This window comes from Enhydra lutris, unplaced genomic scaffold (genome assembly GCF_002288905.1).
Source record: "Enhydra lutris kenyoni isolate GAN:26980312 unplaced genomic scaffold, ASM228890v2 scaffoldscaffold18, whole genome shotgun sequence".
In the NCBI taxonomy this organism is placed as follows: Eukaryota; Metazoa; Chordata; class Mammalia; order Carnivora; family Mustelidae; genus Enhydra; species Enhydra lutris.
In genome coordinates this window covers 33389242-33410523 of record NW_019154102.1, presented here as the reverse complement: position 1 = coordinate 33410523, position 21282 = coordinate 33389242, and the positions used below count along the sequence as shown (strand labels likewise).

At 42.6% G+C, this 21282-nt stretch overlaps 1 protein-coding gene across 1 annotated transcript in view; it reads right to left on the bottom strand.

The window, feature by feature from the left end:
- Positions 1 to 6556: 6556 nt before the first annotated feature.
- LOC111148000 (potassium channel modulatory factor 1) overlaps positions 6557 to 21282 on the bottom strand; it is an 85173-nt gene continuing 70447 nt past the window's right edge. Inside the window, exons 7-10 of the mRNA XM_022504332.1 lie at positions 16990 to 17091; positions 14121 to 14295; positions 11325 to 11607; positions 6557 to 8666 (exon numbers count right to left, since the gene is read on the bottom strand). Coding sequence (XP_022360040.1) covers positions 8405 to 8666; positions 11325 to 11607; positions 14121 to 14295; positions 16990 to 17091 — 822 coding nt within the window. The 3' untranslated portion in view covers positions 6557 to 8404. The remainder of the gene's footprint in view (positions 8667 to 11324; positions 11608 to 14120; positions 14296 to 16989; positions 17092 to 21282) is intronic.

Sequence of the window (21282 nt, the reverse complement as noted above, 5' to 3'; positions counted from 1 at the left end):
TTCTAAAATAAATAAATAAATCTTTAAAAAAAAACAAAAAAGACAAAGGAATGGAATCCTGTAATAGATGGTTCACGTCTCGCTTCTTTCCCTTGGCGTGAGGTTTTCAAGGCCCTTCCAAGCTGTAGCATGGCTCAGTGCTCCTCTCCTCTCTGTGGCCACGTGATCTCCATTGTGGGGCTACATTGTGTTTGTTTTGTCCCTCCATCACTTGAAGGGCGTTTGGGTTGTTTCCACTCTTTGGCTATTATGAGTAATGTTGCTGTGAACATTCATGTAGGAATTTTTATGTGAACCAATGTTTTTAAGTATCTTGGGTGCATACCATTCCACCCAGTGGAATCCCTGGGTCAAGAAATGATGACTCCATACTTAATGTTTTGAGGAACAGCCAGACTCTACCCAGACTCTTTTCCACATTAGCTGTGTATTTTATATTTTTCTGTACTTCAAAAATAATAAAACCACTTTTAACAAAGCCTGGTCCACAATATTCATTCTTTTACCCCTTAGATAGTTGTGGGGGTACTTCCTATGCGCTAAACACTGTTGTAGATACAGTGGTAAAAACAGAGCAGGCATCCGTGTGTGCGTGCATATATACGTGCATAGCTGTATGACTTTGTGTGTAAGTGTGTATGTTATTGCATGTCTGCATGTCTGTGTGTGTGCGTGTGGGCGTGTGTGTATGTTGGGGAGGTGACGCTGATGGAATTACTGGTAAACGGGAAAGGGGCTGGGGAACCTCGGGTGGGCCTGGGATGGCTGTTTTGACTTGGATGGTCAGGAAGACCTCGCTGACGAAGGGAAGGAGGTGAGGGAACATGGCCCTTCAAGAAAAGGCAGCTGCGAAGGCCGAGGTCCCAAAGCTGTGGCGGGTCCAAGGAGCAGCATGGCGGCTGGCGAGGCCAGCGAGGAGGGAATAAAGAGCAGTAGGGACTGAGCCCAGCAGGGTAACAGGAACCACATCCTGCAGGGCCTCAGGCCATGGGGAGAACTCTGGTTTTGCTCCGGGAGACGTGGCAGCCATCACGGGGCACTGAGGCTCACGGCGACAGGATCTTCCTGGGTTCTGGCGAGATCGTCCAGCTGCTGTGTTGAGAGGGCGCGGGAGGAGACGTAGGGGAGCGGGGCAGTGGGCCGCGGGGAAGCTGTGGTGTTGAGCTTGGTGGCAGGTGATGGTGGCCTGGGTCATGGGCAACCCCGGAGGTGGTGGAAAGAGGCCAGTGTCTGGACAAGTTGTGGAAAGAGAGCCAGCCGGATTTGCTGATTAAATGGATGTGAAGTTAAGGGGAAAGAAAAGTAGAAAAAGATCCCAAGAGATTCTGGCCTGAGCAGCTGCAAGGACAGACAGCCGTGTTACTTAGAGGGGCAGGGGCATCCTCGCTTTGTTCAAGGGAGAGCCCCGCATGGGACTCAGTCAACTAAGTACATGGAAAGGTGGTGGGATCCTCAGGAAGGCCTTTATCAGTGTTGATTCTTTGACACCTGTGTTGCCAGACCTAGGATGATACCTCCGTCCTGTTCTCTCTCTAATAAATAAAAATAAATAAAAGACTCATTGAAATATGCTTAAAGTCTTTTAAAATGTACACTCCACCTTCCTTCCCAGACACACTTCATAAGTCTCAAACCCTATAGCCCCAGGTTAAAGTGAAAAAGCTTGTTCAGGCTAGATGCCAAACTTTTGTAATTTCCGCCACTGTCCTTTTTTTTTTTTTTTTTTAAGATTTTATGTTGTTTTTTAAAGATTTTATTTATGAGAGAGAGAGGGAAAGAGAGAGAGAGTGTGTGTGATCAAGGGTTGGAGCAGCGGGAAGGGAGAAAGAGGGGAAAACATCTCAAACAGACTCCTGGTTAAGCCCAGAACCTGACTCAGGGCTTGATCCCAGGACCCTGAGGTCATGACCTGAGCTGAAACCCAAGAGTGGGACGCTCAACTGTGAAGCCATCCAGGTGCCCCTAAAGATTTTATTTTTAAGTAATCTCTATATCCAGTGTGGGGCTCAAACTCACAACCATGAGATCAAGAGTCATATGTCTTACCAACTGAGCCAGCCAAGCGCCCCTCCGCCATAATTTTTTTTTAAGGTTTATTTATTTAACTGAGAGAGAGAGAGAGTGAGACCATGAACTGGGGGGAGGAGCAGAGAGAGAGGGAGAAAGAAGCAGACTCCCCCTGAGCAGGGAGCCTGATACGGCAGGGCACCATCACATTACCTTGAGATCAAGACCTGAGCTGAGATCAAGAGTTGGAGGCTCAACTGACTGAGCCACCCAAATGTCCCTCCACTAACACTTTTAATGCTGTTTTATTACCTGGAAGCAGTTAGGTGTTCAAAAAGGGAAAACCTGGGGTGCCTGGGTGGCTCAGTGGGTTGCCTCTGCCTTCGGCTCAGGTCATGATCTCAGGGTCCTAGGATCGAGCCCCGCATCAGGCTCTCTGCTCAGCAGGGAGCCTGCTTCCCCCTCTCCCTCTCCCTGCCTCTGCCTATTTGTGATCTCTTTCTGTCAAATAAATAAATAAAATCTTAAAAAAAATAAAAAGGGGAAAACTGACAACAGCCAAGACACCAAAAGATTAATAAGGAGCAAAGCCTTGTAGCCACTCTGGTCCTGAATGGGACTCTATCCAAGCAGATGAAGAAATTCTAAAGGTTCTTCCTGATTTTCTCTTTCTAGTCTAACTTGTCCTGTGAAGTTGTAAGTGTAAGTAAGTAAGTGTAATAAGTAATTCAAAGTCCTTTTCTGGACTGAGGACTGGGGCCACACCTCCACCTCTCAGGCTCGGCCTGATCTTCCTGGTCATCCCAGATGACATCAGCAATGGGTGGGAAACAACCTGGTAAGGTCCTGAAAGGTCTGTGGGCAAATGTAACTAAAAATGTCTGCATTAATGAAACACACACACACACAGACAGAAGACAGAAGGAAACAGGAGAGGAAGCAGGGAGGGACAAGAGGAGAAATAAGATATTCACGGGTGGGGGGTGGGTGGTTCAAACTACGGAAATTCCTTGTGGAACGGCTAAGACCCTAGTACACAGATGTCCTAGTCTGTTGTTGGGCACTACTTATATGTTAAGATGATACGATTTAGACATTGAAGTCAAGCTGTGTTATCCACATGAATGAAATGGAAAGTGATGTGTATTGCACAAAGTTTATTTATATATGTACCCAAGAATGTATTCAAATCAGAAAACACAGAAAAGCTGGGTGGCCAAGTGATGATGTTATAAAAGATAATCCATATAAGGGTTCAGTGTAGTCTGGGAGCCTGTTGTAATGTCTGTAATTTATTCTAAATTTCTACTGTACACTAAGTGTGATATTTTCCAAGGTAGCTTTAATTCTAAGAGAAGTCAGCTAACAAGGTGGCTGCCATCCAACTGGGCCATACTCCAATGGCAGCTCCAACATGCTCTTTTGCAATTCAACAGACTTTAATTAGCATACTGCATATCCAAATTTTTTTTTTGAAGATTTTATTTTTAAGTAATCTCTACACCCAACATGGCTCAAACTTGTAACCCTAAGATCAGGAGTCATGTGCTCTACTGACTGAGCCACCCACATGCCCCCCTGCCAAATGGGTCTTTATTGGTGAAACTAGTGTCTTGTTAATTGTCATGAGAGTCTGTCATAGGCAAGATTAAAGGTATTCAAGTCTGGTCAGAATAGTGTATGAGACTAGGGTACAACCATGAAGTCTTCAGTCCCTAGAAACAGTGGCTGAGGCCTGCTTCCCAGTGACCTGGTCCACTTGCTGATTTAGGAGGTTTACAAAATCTTATCCTAGGAATATGGTTGCTTCCACCTCAAGTAAACCTTTTATGCGGGGTGCGGTCAGAACATCTTAAGGGAGAGCTGGGATTCCATCCAACTTACAGAAGAGGACATCCCATCTGTTTTGTGCCAGCTTTGCTATTAAATGCGGACTGATGTTTTTCTGTGTGCAGCAGAATTCTGAACATGCTCAAATCCGGCAGCAAGATTTAAAGCAGTAGCTCACACACCAGATCAGATTGGACACCTGACTTACCAAATCCAACAGGCTTGGTGACCCTGAGACACCCCCCAGCTGGGAAAGGGAGAAGGGCTCTTTTAGGAAATTGTTTCTGAAAAATTCTCTTGCGGGGAAATGTCTGTAAAAATCGCGAGTTGTCAATGATGCTTAGGCTTAGCCCAAAGCTCTGTACCCCCCGAGAACTCAAAAAGTATATAAGATCGGGAGTACAGTGCCCCTGGTTTATGGAGACAGAGCAGCCATCAAACCACAGGCTACATCCAACTGTCTACACAGGAAACAAAGTGAAGACCAGGTCCCTGGTGCTTTGTAAAGGATTACTAAAGGCCTCTTAGACTAGAAGAAAGAAACTGTCAGGCTAGGCCTGAGGAAGGCAGCCCTTCAAGCGGTTTGTGCACATGGCCCAAGGGCCTTTCAAATCCCGATGCGCACTCAGTAGGGTCTGTGCACGAGCTGTATGCCAAGGAGCAGCCTCGGGGACACAAAATCATACTGCAGGGCTTCTTTTTGATTGAAAGACCCTTTACCCGTTGCTGCACAGTTCAGCTGACTTTGTAAGACCCGCGGGCTTGCAGGGAGCACCCTACCGTGTAATTTGAGGACCCTGACTAGGGCATGACCCACCTGGTAACGGGGCCTCAAATGCCATGTGGGATTCATCTGGGCCCACATTGTGGAGAGTTTAGTCCTCTTTGAATATTTGAATGTTAACGAAGTTGAGGGAGTGGCAACGAACGTCTGTATCTGAGATGTGCTGTGGGGTTCCTTACATAAGGAACTCCCCAAGCTCATCTATTTTATTTCTAGAGCAAATATTCAAGCAGAGATGGGCCGAAAAATAGAACCAAAAGTTAATTTTTACCTATTACCGCACATGGAATGAAGCTTGCGTGTGCCTCCGCAACTCTGCGAGCATAGACTTTGAAAACCCAAGATATTTCCTACGAACGTCGCTGCAGGCTTTCCTCCACAGGACGGATGCATTTGTTGAAGAGTTCTTAGTGCCAGCTCCTCTGATTCACTGTTCTCACGCAGTCCAGGCCCCACAGGGCCGTCCTCCCCAGATCAGCCTCCACTTATATTAGACTTTTACTCAATCTTTTTCAGGGGCAGGGATCCCATTCAGAAGACCCTTTACCTCCAGCCACCTCCTTCTGCTACCCTTCCTCTCTATCACCTTTTATTTGCTTTAAATAGATAATGGGATAAATGTTTTGTTACTTCTCTTATGGTAATAAAGTATCTGCTATCCTAAGCTACATTTCTTTGGGGGACCATAGGGAGAAGGGCCTTCTATTATATAACCTGAGTCCACTAAATGGAAGAATTGACTATTCCTTAGTAACAAACCTAGGCTTCAATTCTATTAAATAAATAACAATACAAACTAAATACACGTCCACGTATCTCACTGTAGCCAACCACAGAAATGGAATCTTACGACTGCAGCTATGAAAGCATAGGTATTTCTACTTGATCAAAATAGCTGAAATATGAATGAAAAACAATCTGGGGAAGTAAGGAGGTAGATTCTACATCTCAAATTCCAAATTCCATTGTTCTCCATGATGAAATACCAGGAGTGTAATGTCTATCGCTATCCTACACACAATGATGGTTTAGCAGGAATTAATTTGGGATTCTTAAACACACTGTTATCTTCTACTCCATAATTCACACAGAAATAAAAAGAAGTATAGTTTCCAACATTCTCCGTAGGTCTTCTTCTTCACTATCAATTTTTTTGGGTTCTCAATGAGTCATGACATTAAACTCCTGAACACCCTGAGCAGACAGACTTAAATTATATCCAACCAGGAAGTAGAGACAAGCACTACAGAAAGAACACTTCCAATTTATGCCCTAAGTACTCAAAACTCAACAAAAACCCTGCAAAAATCAGGATCTGGTCCTTAGAAATTTGAGGGTGTAGTAGTAACAAACAATGGTATACTGAATTTTGTCCCCTCTGTATCTTAAAATCTTTGTAATTATTTTTATTCAATAAATCCAACAGCATGATGTTAATTCGGAAACTAAAGAAAAAGGACACAAGAATTTGAAGGGCTTAAATATATTTTTTATATTGATAGTCTGTGTCTTTCTAGCCTAAAATACATTATTATTGATTACATACAGGACGAGGTGAGGTATTTGTAAAGTATCTGGTAAAAAATAATTAATATACAGTATTCTACATGAGATGGAATCTTATGAACCTTTAGGTCTGCTGAAGTGTTCAACTGATCATCTAAATTAAACTGCCCTGAATGGACTTACAGTTGTTCCCTCAAACCATGTGAAAAAAGGAAGGATCTTACATTTTCCCAGAACTTGTGCAGAAAAGGGAAAGCACATTATTGGCAATTCCTGTTTCTCACATCCAAAGCAATGCATTCACACAAAATCAGGACCTCCACGTTTCGCATAAAAAGGAAAAAAAAAAATCTCTTGGATTAGAGATACAATACTATCCCTGCGTAATGGTTAGGCTAATTCACCAACAGCAAAGAAATTCAAGTGGTCAACAGTCTTGAAAATGCTTTATTGAAATGTGTGACTTATGTGCAGAAGATGTGTTTGAAAAGACCACAGCTTGAAAACTGGTTTTTGAAACGTCTCAACAACCAATTTTTGAAAAAAAAAAAGAAAATCCCTACTGGACTTGACTTCTAGTATAACTAGAAGCCTGGTGTAAAATTTTCCTTGAAAACATTTTCCATCACAGAAACTAAAGAAAACAAAGCTATTATATTTGGAAGTTGTTGGAGTCTGAAGTTTCAGAGGAGGAGAAGCAACAGTTTTTAGACATGTAGGGTGACTTCTTTTTTGGTTACATTTGGACGAACATGGACTTCACAGTTCTCGGAAGAACACCGGAGGGTGTTCAAGTCTGTATGCTTGTCATGTTGGAGGAACGGAGAAACACAGATGGGAAAGGAAAAGGACGACAGGAGAAAGAGAGGAGACTTGAGAAAGGAGAACTGGAACAAGACATGATTAGGTTAAGTCTAGTTATAAATTTATCAGAAGCTGTGCGCACCTTTTTTAAAAGTCCTAAATTTACATTCCAAAAACTGCCCCCCAACCCCCAAACCCGCTGTCCCTGCCTTGGAGCTATTGAAAGTCTATGCACAAAAACTGAAACAGGAAATAAAAAATATCCCGGCCCCTCCGAAACCCAAAACAAACCCCAAAAAGCTGTACATTTTTTTTTACACATAGGATTAATAATATAGGCATATAGGTGGCATGATTCAATTAAAAGGCTTTACTTTTTATGCCAGAAAAAAACCCAATAAATAAAAGGTGCTAGAGTTAGCATTAAGAATTTGGTTGTGATATACTGACAAAATCTGGGAAGGCAAATCCTCAAAGCTCCCCTGATCTGATCTGTCTCAGCAAACTATGAAGCAAGTACATAAATAACGCAAAATATGATTGAGAATGTGAGATTTTCAAAAACAAAGACAACATAATTCAGGTTAACTCCGTTGAACAGTGAATAAATGAAATTCATCTACACCTGAATAAAACATATTTAACAATTGAAAAAAATTGTCAACAACCACAACAAGTAAAAACTTTAAACACATATGAACAGGCTTTGTTTTGAGGGCACACGGACGCCCCGCAGCAGATTCCGACAGTCGCTTTACTGGTGTGTCTTCTACAGATGAGTTTAAAGAGACAGGTTGAGCTCCACACAGGTAGGATGACTAACAGGGCGACAGGACAGCCACACAAGGCAGAGTGCGACCCCTGGCTACGACCCCCAGACTCGGCTGCAGAGCTGGCTTTGTGCGTAGGAGGCACACAAGAAAGGTGACTCGGGCGGACATTATTCAAAAGCTACTTCGCCGCGTTAACTCTTCTGCCGCGTAACCATTGAATAATGCTCAGGAAAGCTTTGGGCTTTTTATGTTTGTTTAAGTTTTACTCCTTGTATTTAATTTTTTAAATAACAAGGTCACTAAAACTCATGCACGCTGCAAAAAACCTCATGCAGTAGTTAAGGTAAACCATCCAAGCAGTTTTTATTCATTAATATTCATAAATACACACAGCAGCTTCATTAGAGATTTCAATTTTCCTCTTCAGTTTGAATGTGGAGTATTAGGAGAGCCTTTTGCATGTCAAGGTACAGGAAGCAGAGATCACCCCTGCACTGCTACCTACATTTACCTGCTAGAAGTAAAAATTAGTTAAGTGGAAATGATTATCATATATATTTTCTCTCTTCCTTTGAATGTACACAATGTAACAAGAGTGACAGACCTGAAATTACAATCACCAAACAAACCCAAGATAGTTGTTGTCCACTTTCATTGGCAAATACAGCACAGAGGACATTGTCTGCGAATTGGGATGTCATCAAAGAGGAGGTGGTGGAGGCTCATTTCCTTTATTACTCTCTTTTAAATTTAGGTTTTCTAAAGCAACATCTAAAGGCATAATATCTACACAGCCCATAGCACCAAAATCTGCCATCTCCCCCCGTTCATCCTCGTCGGAGGACGAGCTCTCTTCGCGCACTAAAGTGGACAGAAGGAGCTCTTGGACAAACAGGCTGCGGTCTGCGCGCTCACTTTCCATGGACTGGCGCTCTGTTTCTGACATTTTAGGATCGTTCAACCTGCGGGAGTTAAAAAGAAAAGATCTTATTGGTAAAGTGGCAATGAACGATGGCAGGGTCAATTTCGACGATTTCTGATCCCATGCAAGCTTTACAGGTGGCCAAACTCTGAAACCTACCGTTGGAACGCCTGGCTCTAAGCTGTCACCTTCATTATGCTGCGATGAATTCCCCATACTTGCAGCAATACTGTCACCCTTTGGATCCAAAGAAACTATCCCCCTGGGGCACCTGGGTGGCTCAGTTGGCTGAGCGACTGCCTTCAGCTCGGGTTGTGATCCCGCAGTCCCAGGATCCAGTCCCACATCAGGCTCCCTGCTCTGCAGGGAGTCTGCTTTTCCCTCTGACCTCTCTCCTCTCATGCTCTCTCTCTCTCCCAAATAAATAAATAAATAAAATCTTTAAAAAATAAGAAAAGAAAAGAAAAGAAAAGAAACTATCTCCCCACCAGGAGCTCCAAGGCAATACGAACAGGAACAGTCCCTGGTCAAAGAGGCCAAAGATAAGGCCTGGGCTCTACATACATCATGTAATGGCTATGTAGCCAGAGACCAGGCTTTTTCTCTGGAAGCTCTCTTGCCTTGAAGATTCATAATGCATGTTAATATATTTAAAGTTCTGAGAAGTTCAACAATAAATAAACTACTTCTGTTACTTAAGTTTTGCCCAAAATTCTTCATCAGGGAAAAAACTGAACATAAGGGGTACCTGGGTGGCTCAGTGGGTTAAGCCTCTGTCTTTGGCTCAGGTCATGGTCCCAGGGTCCTGGGATCGAGCCCCACATTGGGCCTCTTTGCCCCACAACCCTCTGCCTGCATTTCTGCCTACTTGTAATCTCTGTCAAGTAAATAAATAAAATCTTAAAAAAAAAAAAACAAAACTGAACATAATTATATATGTTCCTCAGAATAACATATCAAGTCCCAGAGAACATTTTTGGGAAATATTGCCTAAAATAGATCGTATGAGTCATGATCAAATGATACAATGAAAGATGGGGAAGTAGTCTGCAGACTGCAAGGTAGTGTGCAATGTCCTGTACGAGATGACTGAGAGGACTCAAGAAGGTACAACCAGAATCGAAGGAAGGCAACTCAAAGGCTGCCCATCCCATGCCCTGGGAGTGGGGTGTCTGATGCAGAGTAACTAGAGAGAGAAAAATCCCAAATCAAGTCCACTGAGTTTGGGGCTAAAAAAAAAAAAAAAGAATGGGTCAAGGGTGGGAAGATGTCTTTTCTGAAGACGTTCACTCCATCCACAGCTCTGTGAACTATCAGTGGAGACACATAGTTAGGTCTCCTGTCTGTGGGCAGTATCTGGCTCTGGCAAGTTGGTAGGTCCTTACAGGTAAGGTTACATAGTAGCAGGGTAGCTCTGTGATTTATGCTGAAGCAACACTTTTGGTCATAACTCAGCATAGTTACTGACTTTGCAGACATAACCCAAAGATATATTCCCCCACTTGACACTTCCTCCTTAGATCCATAACAATGATCGTAATGGGAACCATTAACTGGGCCTTTATTATAAGCCAGATACTGAGACAGACCATACACACACTGAAATTTTGTTTCATCCTCAAAACATTCCTCCTTCTCAAGAGGCCAAACTCAGGGGCTACTGATGATAAAACTTAGGTTAAGAGAAGTTAAGTGACTTGCCTAAGGTCCAAACTAGTGAGTGGCAAACTGGGGCTCCATACAGAGGTCTGCAAACACTTTTCATTCTGCATCCACAATAGATTACTTACAACTATGCATATGTGTCACTGCACTAACAGAGATGTGAAAAGGTATAACATAAAATAAATACACAGAGAAATAATGCTGTCTTCTGCTGTCTCTCTGGAGATAACTGATACATTACACTAATTTTCTCCTTCACTTCATAGTTTATACTTCATATTCCTCTCTGCTCCATTAAAGGCCCAGACAGGTCCAAGTTCATTACCTGTTGAGCCTAAGTCTACTCATCACCGCTTCTTCTAAAATAAAATCCTTTATATTCTTAAAAGTGACATAAAATGCCGACAGAAAGGAACGTATTTGGTGACTAATGGTAGTTTTCAGAAGCAGGTAACTGTTCCATCCAGTAAAACCATCTACTGTGTGTACTATTTTTTACACCATGGTGAAGCGTTTTTTTAAAAACCACTTTTGTTTGTGGAAACTATAAGAATTTAAATCCTGCTTTTTTGGAAATTCTCAGAAAAAAACTGCTATGTTATGAAATCCTCTTTTGTACCTTTTAATATTTCACAGCTAAAATGGGCAATTAAAAAAAAGCATGGTTAATTATGACAATAAATGGACCTAATAGGTCCCCAAAACGTAATGATACGGTGTTTTGGTTTTCAGTTTTTTCCTAGGTTTCAGTTTTATAGGCAATACGGGGGGAGAAATTCACATTAGATAATAATTTATTGTTGGAACAAGACCACAAACATTCCCACTTTCTCTAAAATAATCATTATTTTTCATATTCTTGGGGAAATCTGAATATGCAGTTTTGATCAGATTTGGGAGTTTTAAGGGTCTGATCAAAGGCCAAATCTCCAAGAACATATGTAAGGCACGAAAGATAAAAGATCACTGCAGACTGTGTGGTGCTTACTGAAACATTACTTCTCAAACGAAGTTGTACTGACAAATGAAATACCTTGTTAAAAGAAACTGGGAATTCTGGATAGTTTGCTGACTGCTTTCTGTGTTAGCCGTGTTGGTTGTTGCCGTGGATTGTGTGATTGTAGTGGTGACACTGCTCGTGTTAGTACGCCGGGTTGCGTTGCGTGCGGTCTCCAGCTGTTGCCGCGCTGCCTGGGCGTGCTGCCGTTCCAGCTGCAGCTGCATCTGCAGTTGTTGTAACTGAGAGGCGGAAGGGCCAGAAGAATTAAGCTGTCCTCCTGCAGAACGTCTCACTCCTGATAACTGAGATAAAAGCTCTGCCAATGGAAATGAAAGTGATTAATGTCTCCTTAAAATAGTGTGGAAAACAAAACACTAAAGATCACTCTCTCAGAGGAACATGGAAATGACTGTCAATAGGCAGGTATCCATGGCAACATAAAGTTTCAGTAGAGCTCAGTACCTTTTGTTTTTGTTTATTTTTTAAAGTAATCTCTATACCCGACGTGGGGCTCGCCCTCACAGCCCTGAGATCAAGAGATGCAAGCTCTACCGACTGAGCGAGCCGGGCGCCCCGCAGTATCTTTCAGAACGCCTCCCAGAGGTAGGAGCTGTTGTGTATGGGGAATGCAAATACAACTAGCCCACATACAACTATTTTTGTCTTAAGTAAAACATAACAGATTGTTGCTTAATGGACTAACTTAGTTACACTTTCTCTCGGTATTCAGTAAATTAAAGTGATCATCTGCCAGTGCAATTACAATATAAATCCTCTCAACACAAGCTCCCTGAAAGCAGGGATCGAGTCTACCATTTCTGATACTCCCAACCCTTGGAACAGTGCCTGACACACGGTCGGCCTCTAACATTCATGCAATTGAATGAAGGTCAGAACTGTATCCAAGAGGCCTGGATCATTTCTATCTATGACCCCTCGCACCACTCGCCTCTGCCTTCTCTCGTTTCAGAGTACCAGCGCACCACTGCAGTGAGTAGCACTGGCGATGCCCAGTGAGGCGGACTGCCTCCTGACTGTACTAGCTTAGTTAGTGGCCTGCCACAATCCAGACTCTTGTTTCAGTAAGGCTGTACTCATCAAGGGCAATGTGGACCTCTGCCCGAGTTCTCATTCTAAATCAGGTGCAGGAATTGCCTTGTTGCGTGTGGGCACGTGTGTGTGTGTGTGTGTGTGTGTGTGTTCTGGAGGGGGGAGGTTCTCCCTAGCTTACATGGGATCGACGACTGCCGCACAGACATTCCCTGGCTGGCAAATGCTCTCCATCATTACAACTCATTAACAGGCTACATCTCTGTTTTTTCTTGCTCACTATTGTTTTATCCCAAGGGTTCTTACATCATTCTTTCATAGAGTCCAGCACTAAAATAAACTGATTTTCACTGACAGAGAAAACCGAATGGACAGAATTTCTTACTTTTGAATTCTGCTTCTAGAAATTAACTTTTAGAGCCTGCTACCAGGAACAGCAGGTGAATATTCCCTTTGGATGAAGAAGTATTTTTTAAAATTCCCAAAGCTCAGTTTACAGGGCTTACTGCATGTGCAAATGCCCACAGCACATTCAGAATTCAGATTTTCTATCTGTACATCTGTACATTTTTCAGAACACTTTATGAGTAAAACTGTCCCTAGCTGCCATTAGATTTATACCCACCAGTGTTTCAGGGTGTCCAGCAAGGTGCATCACAATTTCCAGATACATATTCCACCACGTGCACCCATTTCAGTACTTGTGCAGGCTTGCAGGGTCTTACTGCCTGTCTGTCCTTGCTGTGTCTTACAGTCTCAGGCTACCGTGATTTCTGACCTTGTATTTTGACTCCCAACCCCTCTGCTCTGCTGCTGGCTTCCCAGGTTGGCCATGTATTAGACCCGATGGACTTGGCTATGAACTACATGTTCAAATGTTGTTTTTTTAAATAAGATTTTTCTAAGCTACTAACATGTACTTTTCAGTATGTTCCCTAAGAATATAGTTCTCAAATCAAGGCCAAGAACAGAGGAACTCCTACTTTACTTTCTTCTATGAGAAGAGCTTAATTCTTTAGTCGTGTCAATTAGTCTTATTATCTGTGTGCTTGTGGAGGTTGAACCATGGGATTCTGGTGGTCTTTCAACTCTGAAATCTTTTATCACTTTCTTGGGTTTCAACAGAGGCCACAAACAGAACCATTTCTTATTATCTTCTGCTCTATGTACTTAAGGAAATGCCAGAATATTATGAACTACTTTACACTGTCTACTTTTACAGTATTTTATAATTCTAAGATTTATGGGTGCCTGGGTGACTCAGTCATTAGGCATCTGCTTTGGCTCGGGTCATGATCCCAGTGTCCTGGGACTGAGCCCCACATCGGGCTCTTTGCACAGTGGGAAGCCTGCTTTTCCCTCTCCCACTCACCGTGCCTGCATTCCCTCTCTCGCTGTATCCCTTTCTGTCAAATAAATAAATAAAATCTTAAAAAAAAAAAAAAAGAGGGGACTTTTGCAAAGGAATACAGGAGCATAATGAGAAATTAAAAACACAAATTCCAGGGGTGCCTGGGTGGCTCAGTGGGTTAAGTAACTGCCTTCAGCTCAGGTCATGATCCCAGGGTCTTGGGACTGAGCGCTGCATCGGGCTCCCTGCCCAGTGGGGAGCCTGCTTCCCCCTCTCCCTCTGTTGCTCTGCCTATGTCTCTCGCTCTGTCAAATAAATAAATAAAATCTAAAAAAAAAACCCCAAAGCCCACAAATTCCAACAAAAACTTTTAAAGCGAGGCCCCTCCCATAAAGGCCGTTTCCTTTATGAACGTGCAACTAACTTACCAGCTATAGGATCCATGGCTTCCCTATTGCTTGGAGAATATGAACTCTGAGAAGAAGAAAGTCCACCAGTAGAACTGCTAGTAAAGTGCATGTTTGATCTACGAGCACGAGGACCTCCTAATCCCCGGCCAGGGTGAAACATTCTACGTACATGTCGAACACCACTCGATTCATCATAACTCCAAAGTTAAGAAAAGAACCCAAATGTTTCACAGAAAGAAAACAAAATCACTTGAGCCTTTGCTAGATAGATATGCAGATTTCCTAAATTGTAAACATTTAAAAACAGCACATTTAATTTAGAATGCAGATGTCACAACCATATCTATGAGGGCTATTAACTCTAAAAAAAGACTCTCAAATAGAAAGCAATGAGTGAGTGTGGATATATTTTATGTGTGTGTATGTTTTTGAAGGCGAAAAAGGTTTTCCAGGCAAGAAGAAATTTCTTCCTAGGCTCCAGCTACAATAACCAGATGGGGCGAAACCAGGTGAGGCATCTCCTTACCCTGACCTCAGTACTGAATTTCATATATGTTCACATGGAAGTAACCAGAATTAAGAGGCGTCAATTTTAATACCCGAGGAGAGTTGTGCTAATCAGATCTCAGTTATTATCTATAATGAGAAAGGAACAGCAGGAATAATTTAAATTCAGGAGTAAAAGACTCCTTTTGGTTACTAGTTTTAATCTGTCCTCCACTGCTGCAAAACAGAAAATTGGAGTGGATTTTCTTGCAGAAGTGGATATAGAGTAATACCACAGTTCTCAACAAGTCCCACTGCCAGCAGCCTCCCGCCCCCCAGTCTTCTGCAGCTGACTTAAACTAAAGAACGTCCCGAAGAGCACACGGCCACCCAAACTCATGAAGACAATCTTGTGTTTCCACGCTGGCAGACGTGTGGGAAAAGACAGCTCTCATCGTAACTTTTCTTTCAAAGCAGCACACAGAACATCTGTATCGTGCAGAGTAACATTCTGCTGGCTTCCCAGTCTTCAGCTGATGATTGTGGAGTCGCTGAGGGACAGGTTGAGCGGCTCCAGGAAGCCCTCAGGGGCCACGGGAATGTGCACTGTCTCACCATGGTATTCAGGACTAGGGCTCGGGTTCTACAAAAGTGATGTTATGATCACTGTATTTTGTCCTTTAAAAGCATCAGGGTGTAAAAAGTACACTTTAGGAAGAGTTCCATCAGAACAGTCGAAAAGAAAAAAGCTCTGGTGCTTATGAGGCTTGAAGAGAAGCTGCGCCTTCACGACAAATAAAGTCACCCCACAGCAGCACTTGAAGTACCTGAAAAATCAGTATATTTCCAGGATAACTGCAATGTCAACATTCTGTTTTCCAGAACCTCATGGTAATACTCATTAGGAATCTAAAATGTAACATACGCCTTCTCTTATTCCTATATTTTGCATAATTTAATCTCTTGATAACCACAGATTCTTGTAAAAATTGCACAAAAATGCATGTAGGTGATGTGAGACATTCTACTGAATGGAAACCAATTTCACTAGAAGCCCCTGAACTTGCTGAAAAAGCTCAGGATAAAAAAAAGTTCAGGATAACAGCTTATTTGCCTAGCTTCTTCATGAAGATAGAGTGAAACAGCAATCAAGCATAACCCTCTGGGTATTGTTACAAGATTCTTTTATGTAAAACGTGAAGTGAAGTGACTCAAAGACTTAAGTATTCTTGGCCCATCTGGGTTTTCTTATTCTCTTAAAAAAAAAAAAAAAAAAAAACCACCACCAACAAACCACACGCTTTCTTCATTATGCTTTCAGTGTCCTCGGCACTTAGGAGAGAGGAAAAGTGGTTTCCTCTGTTCAGTGAGTACTAGCTAGCCCCTTGATTGGCTCAGGTCTGGCTGACATTCTAATTTCTTAGGCTGGTTCCATGTGTTTATCTTTCCATTAGTTTTCTCATCTTCCCCTAACTCTAAGGGACCATATTTCTAATTAGAAAATTAGGAACTGTAAGGAAAGAATGGGAGCTATGGAATGAGAAAACCATTAAACCAGTTTGTTCCTCAATAGGACTAAGGTTGAATTATGATTGCTGGGAGGCAATCAAAGGAATCAGAATGAAGTCTGGCAAAGAGAAAAGTTGTGATTAGCTTTTGAATTGTTTCAAACTGCAATGAACACTGAAACCTTTACATGAAAACAGATCCCTAAGTTAATAGATAATAATCATAGAAAAATAATTCAGAACTTGAAACAAAAAGCACAGAATGTACAATCTTAATTACTCTGGTAGGCCATTCATCTCTTGGATTACAGGGAACATCACCAGCAACGGCTGAGATAGATTTGCAAAGGGGAAGCAGGAAGAAAAGTGGGGAAGGACTTTGGAGCTGGCTGTGACCTTACGCTGTCCTACTCGGAGACTGGGTGGGGAATGGCGGTCTCTGGAGAAGGGGACTCCAAAAGGGAAAGCAGCCCCAGCATGCACCCCTGCTCATCATACCACTGGTAACAGGATAAGGCAACAGAGAATGTGGAAGGGAAGCAAATAAATTCTCTTTATATTTACTTAGATTCTCATCTGGCTTAGCATTTTCCTCTTTTGTATGAAAACACCCTGCTGAAAACTTAAACCCAGTTAAATGGTCTTAAAAAAAATCTGCCTGTAATGAAGTAAAGATGATGAGCAACTTTCAGTTAATAAGCACTGCTCAAGTGACAGTCACAGCACACAACAAGACAAGTAAACTGCATCTCAACACTGAGTCACTTTTAGGAAAGGTCAAATTAACATAATTCAGAGGTTACTTTTTCTCTTCAGGGATACTGTCCTTAAAAACAACCAAAACAACAAACATTACAAACAACTGTATCCCTTCTTGCCTCTTAAAAGGATATTAAGTCTCTAGGGGCTCTGTGTTCAAGCGTAAGATGAGCTGCAAAGTCATCCGTGACATGATTGGGATCGCCTCCAGGTAATGCTGCACATATTGGACAAATCTGAAATAAAAGAAAAGAAAGCAGATTTAATAGACGAATATTGATCAGACATCTTTCTGGATGAATATTTTACTAAATCTGAGTTTCAACCAGGCACAAACACAGTAGAGACCATGAACTCGTCAAAAGCATCGGAGGCCTATGGACTACTGTCCGTCCCCGCTGGTCCTTCAACTCAAACAGAGCACCTCTCGGGGTCAGACATAACAATTCTCAACAAACAGCTCAAACATGAGCTCTGGCAAAGCCTTCTAACAGCCTGGCCAATGCATTTGCATGGTCTAGTAAAATAGTGTCCATAAAAAATTTTAAGATGTTAAAAAAAAATTAAGATGTGCTATTTAGTGCACATTGTCATCTGACTAAGTCTGGTCTTGAATGGTATAGACTGAGACATACGTGTCCCCAAAGTAAGCTAGATTGGATCTATCTCCAATAGATCCATCTATTTGGATCAATCTCCAAACGTGACAGCAAAGCTCTTATTAAAACACAACTACACAAACTCAAATATCAAGACAATATTTACTGCTAACAAGCAAATGTGCTCTATACATTCATGAACAGGACTTCCAGGGGAAAATGGGGGTGTATCAAAAGGCCAAGGATTGGAAGACCAACTTCCTGTGAGCCTTGAAGCAAAGGACAGGACAAAGGAGGGATAAAATGGTGTATACAGAGGCAGAGCTCAGGGGAGACTTGACAGGTTGGGAATACTGTTTTTGAAACAGCAGCTTTAAGGGAAGTGGTGAAATAAGGAGAAGAGGGGAAGGACTGAAAAAACGAGGCACTTTCAGAGGAAAGGCCCTTTCTCTTCTAGAAATCCAAGTGGGCAGATGATGTTCTAAGAGTGGCAGCCAAGCCTTGGGTTATGAAGAACTTCAGAGAACAGAGCCAAGAAGAAAGATCTGAATCAAAGGAGCACAACCAAAGGAAGCCCCAGGAAATGTACAGGTTTTTAGGCTTGTGTCTCTCTAGGGACGAAAGAGCTGAAGATGGGATGTAATTCATCTTGCCAATACAAGTGTTCTGAACCTCAATTATTTCCCCTGGAGTAAGATTCAGGCACTCACTTGACCTTGCTGCCTGCTCGTGGCAGAGGGGAAGATGAGAGTAGTGCTGGAGATGAGGAGGCATGGGCAAGGTGAGAACTGGAAGGCCCACCCTGGGATACGGAAGGGAAAACTGACCGCAAGAGCCTAAGCCAACACAAATCCCCGTCCTCTCTGGACCAGAAAGCAGGAGTCCCTGAGAGTCTGACTCTGGTTTGATCCCAGTTCCTCTTATGTCCAGTCAGCTGTCCTGATTCCATCTGCCTCAGGAGTCTGAGACATATCCTCAAGAAAACCTAAAGATGCTCATGAGAAGTAACATTTAGGTTTAGGCAGGACAGTGAGAAAGAAGTAGTGGGGGCAGGTGTGTCACAAAGGAAGGTGCCTGTGGGGGAAATGAAGAAAGAAGTAGATGGACATGTGTGTGCCTTTCTTAGAAGATGCCAGAAAGGTGGTCAGACATTCTTTCCTCTGTCAGAGAGAAAAGCAACTGTAACTGTTCATTAGTTTACCACTTCCCAACTCTATTTCCTAGGAATTCAGGTTTTATCCTGTGCTGTGACATTGCAAGGCAGTGTCTGGAACACTTATTTTTTGTGTGTTTCTGTCTCGCCTGGCTGGATAGTCAATAGTTTTTGAGAAATACAAGATAGTGTGATTTGTTTCTCGTTTGGGAACTGTGACCACACTTACTTATTACAAAAAGACCAACAGGTTTGGAGAAGCAGAAACCACCACCAGTTATTTAAAAATCAAACAAATAAGCCAGTTTAGATATTTTTGCAACACTTAACAGGTACTGGACTATGTACGGTTTTATTACAACCCCACAGACTGCAACTCTAAGGTCTTTATCCAAAGAAAGTAATAACCATTAAGAGGAAAAGCCACGTTCCTTCTAAGATATTTCCTTTAGGCTGACCTTTGGATAAAATCTATGTGCAACTTCAACTGCACAAAGATCGCCATATAAGTTTCAGTACGTTGAAGACACACGCAAATGTTCTTAGATGAGAAAAGCCTCCTTGAGGATTTGCATTCCTGGAAGGAAGACGGGACAGGAAAGTACAGATACCAAGCATACTAAGAATGCCCTGAACAGGATCGATAGTCTCCTATGAACTAGAAAAGCATCTTTGAGATGAGGATGTGGAATGCTGTTTAGTTTTGTGTGTATCTTTACTTCCACATGGTGATACCTAATACCTCTGTAAGACAGGAAAATTCCACAAAAAGGATAAGCTTTATCCTAAACTCTAAAACTCCTTATCTTAAACTCTAAAATTATGAGTTCGTCAACATTAATATTTATCATACTTCTACTGCCACATAATACAGTAACATCTATTCCTTGAACAAGAAAATTCCATGTAACACATGAGCTTAATGTATGACAACTTGCCAACATTCCGGCATACTGAATTGGCATAACTCAGTACTTCCTGAAATTGGCTGAGTATATAAATTCATCTGGAGCATTTGTTAAAAACACAGTTCCCTAGGCCCATGCCTGAAAACTGATTCTAGGAGATTTGAAAATCTATGTTTTTGACAAGGGTCCCAATTATCTTATAATTAGATCAATTTGGCAAATACAGATCGAATGTACAATGGTACTGAAAAGTAAGAAATATTTACCCTGTGGAACAAAACACGATATGCTGCTTTACTTACTATCACCTTGCTCAGATTTTTTTTTTTTTAAAGATTTTATTTATTTATTTGACAGAGAGATAGCACAAGCAAGCAGAGCAGCAGGCAGAGGGAGAGAGAGACTCAAGCTCTCTGCTGAGCAGGGAGCCCAATGCGGGACTTGATCCTGGGACTCCAGGATCATGACCCGAGCCGAAGACAGCTGCTTAACCAACAGAGCTACCCAGGTGCCCCACCTTGCTCAAATTTTTAATCACAAATGTCCTTGCTATTTATTTGCAGTCTTGTCTTTGCTATTGTTCGAGTCTTCGTCTTCTGCTTCATCTCACTACTAAAGCTTCCCCCATCAGTCCTGCTTTTTATGTGCAGCCCTCTGGAAGCTTCCATCAATGTACTGAGATGAAATACCATGCCAAAACCATAATGGAGTTTCCAATTTTCCACGTGGCCCCAGTGCATGATTGCCAGCAAGCAACCAGTCAGCGTGGGGAGAGAGAAACTTAGGCAGGCTCTGCACTAAGGGCAGTGCCTGACGTGGGGCTCCGTCTCACAGCCCCAAGATCAAGACCTGAGTTGAAACCAGGAGTCAGATGCTTAACTGACTGAGCCACCCAGGCGCCCTGGCCAGCATGGATTCTTAACACCGGTGGTCACCAACGTCCAGCCCACAGCCTCAGAAGCCATTATTTCATACACACCAGCTCAGTACTACATTTATAGAACATTTTTCCCTGTGACAGGTTATATCTATTAAAAAGTATCTAAAATCAGCATGCTTCGTCTTTGTTTTTAAACAGGTACTCCACACATTGTTCCCCAGACAATCGCCAACTAGTCTGAAGCAAGTGCACATTCCCTGCGGCCTCTTTCTTGAGCTCATACACTCACGTGGAGGGCTTCTCTCTCTGGCAGCGGCGCAGCACTTCAAAAACAACAGATGTGGTAAGCGCTTCTCCCTTTTTCATTTTTTGGGGGGATAGGTCTCATAACGAGTTTCTTGCCCGCTCTGTTCACTACTACAGAAAAATGCATTTAAGGGCACCCAGGTGGCTTAGCTGGTTGAGCAGCTGCCTTTGGCTCAGGTCATGATCCTGGAATCCCAGGATCAAGTCCCTCATTGGGCTCCCTGCGGAGCAGGGAGCCTGCTTCTCCCTCTGACCGTCCACCCTCTCAGGCTTTCTCACTCTCTCAAATAAATAAATAAAATCCTAAAAAAAAAAAAAAGAAAAAGAAAAAGAAAAATGCATTTAAAAAACCAACCTCTCGGGGCGCCTGGGTGGCTCAGTGGGTTAAAGCCTCTGCCTTCGGCTCAGGTCATGATCCCGGGGTCCTGGGATCGAGCCCCGCATCGGGCTCTCTGCTCAGCGGGAGCCTGCTTCCTCCTCTCTCTCTGCCTGTCTCTCTACCTACTTGTGATCTCTATCTGTCAAATGAATAAATTAAAAAATCTTAAAAAAAAAAAAAAACAAAAACCGGCCTCTCTGCC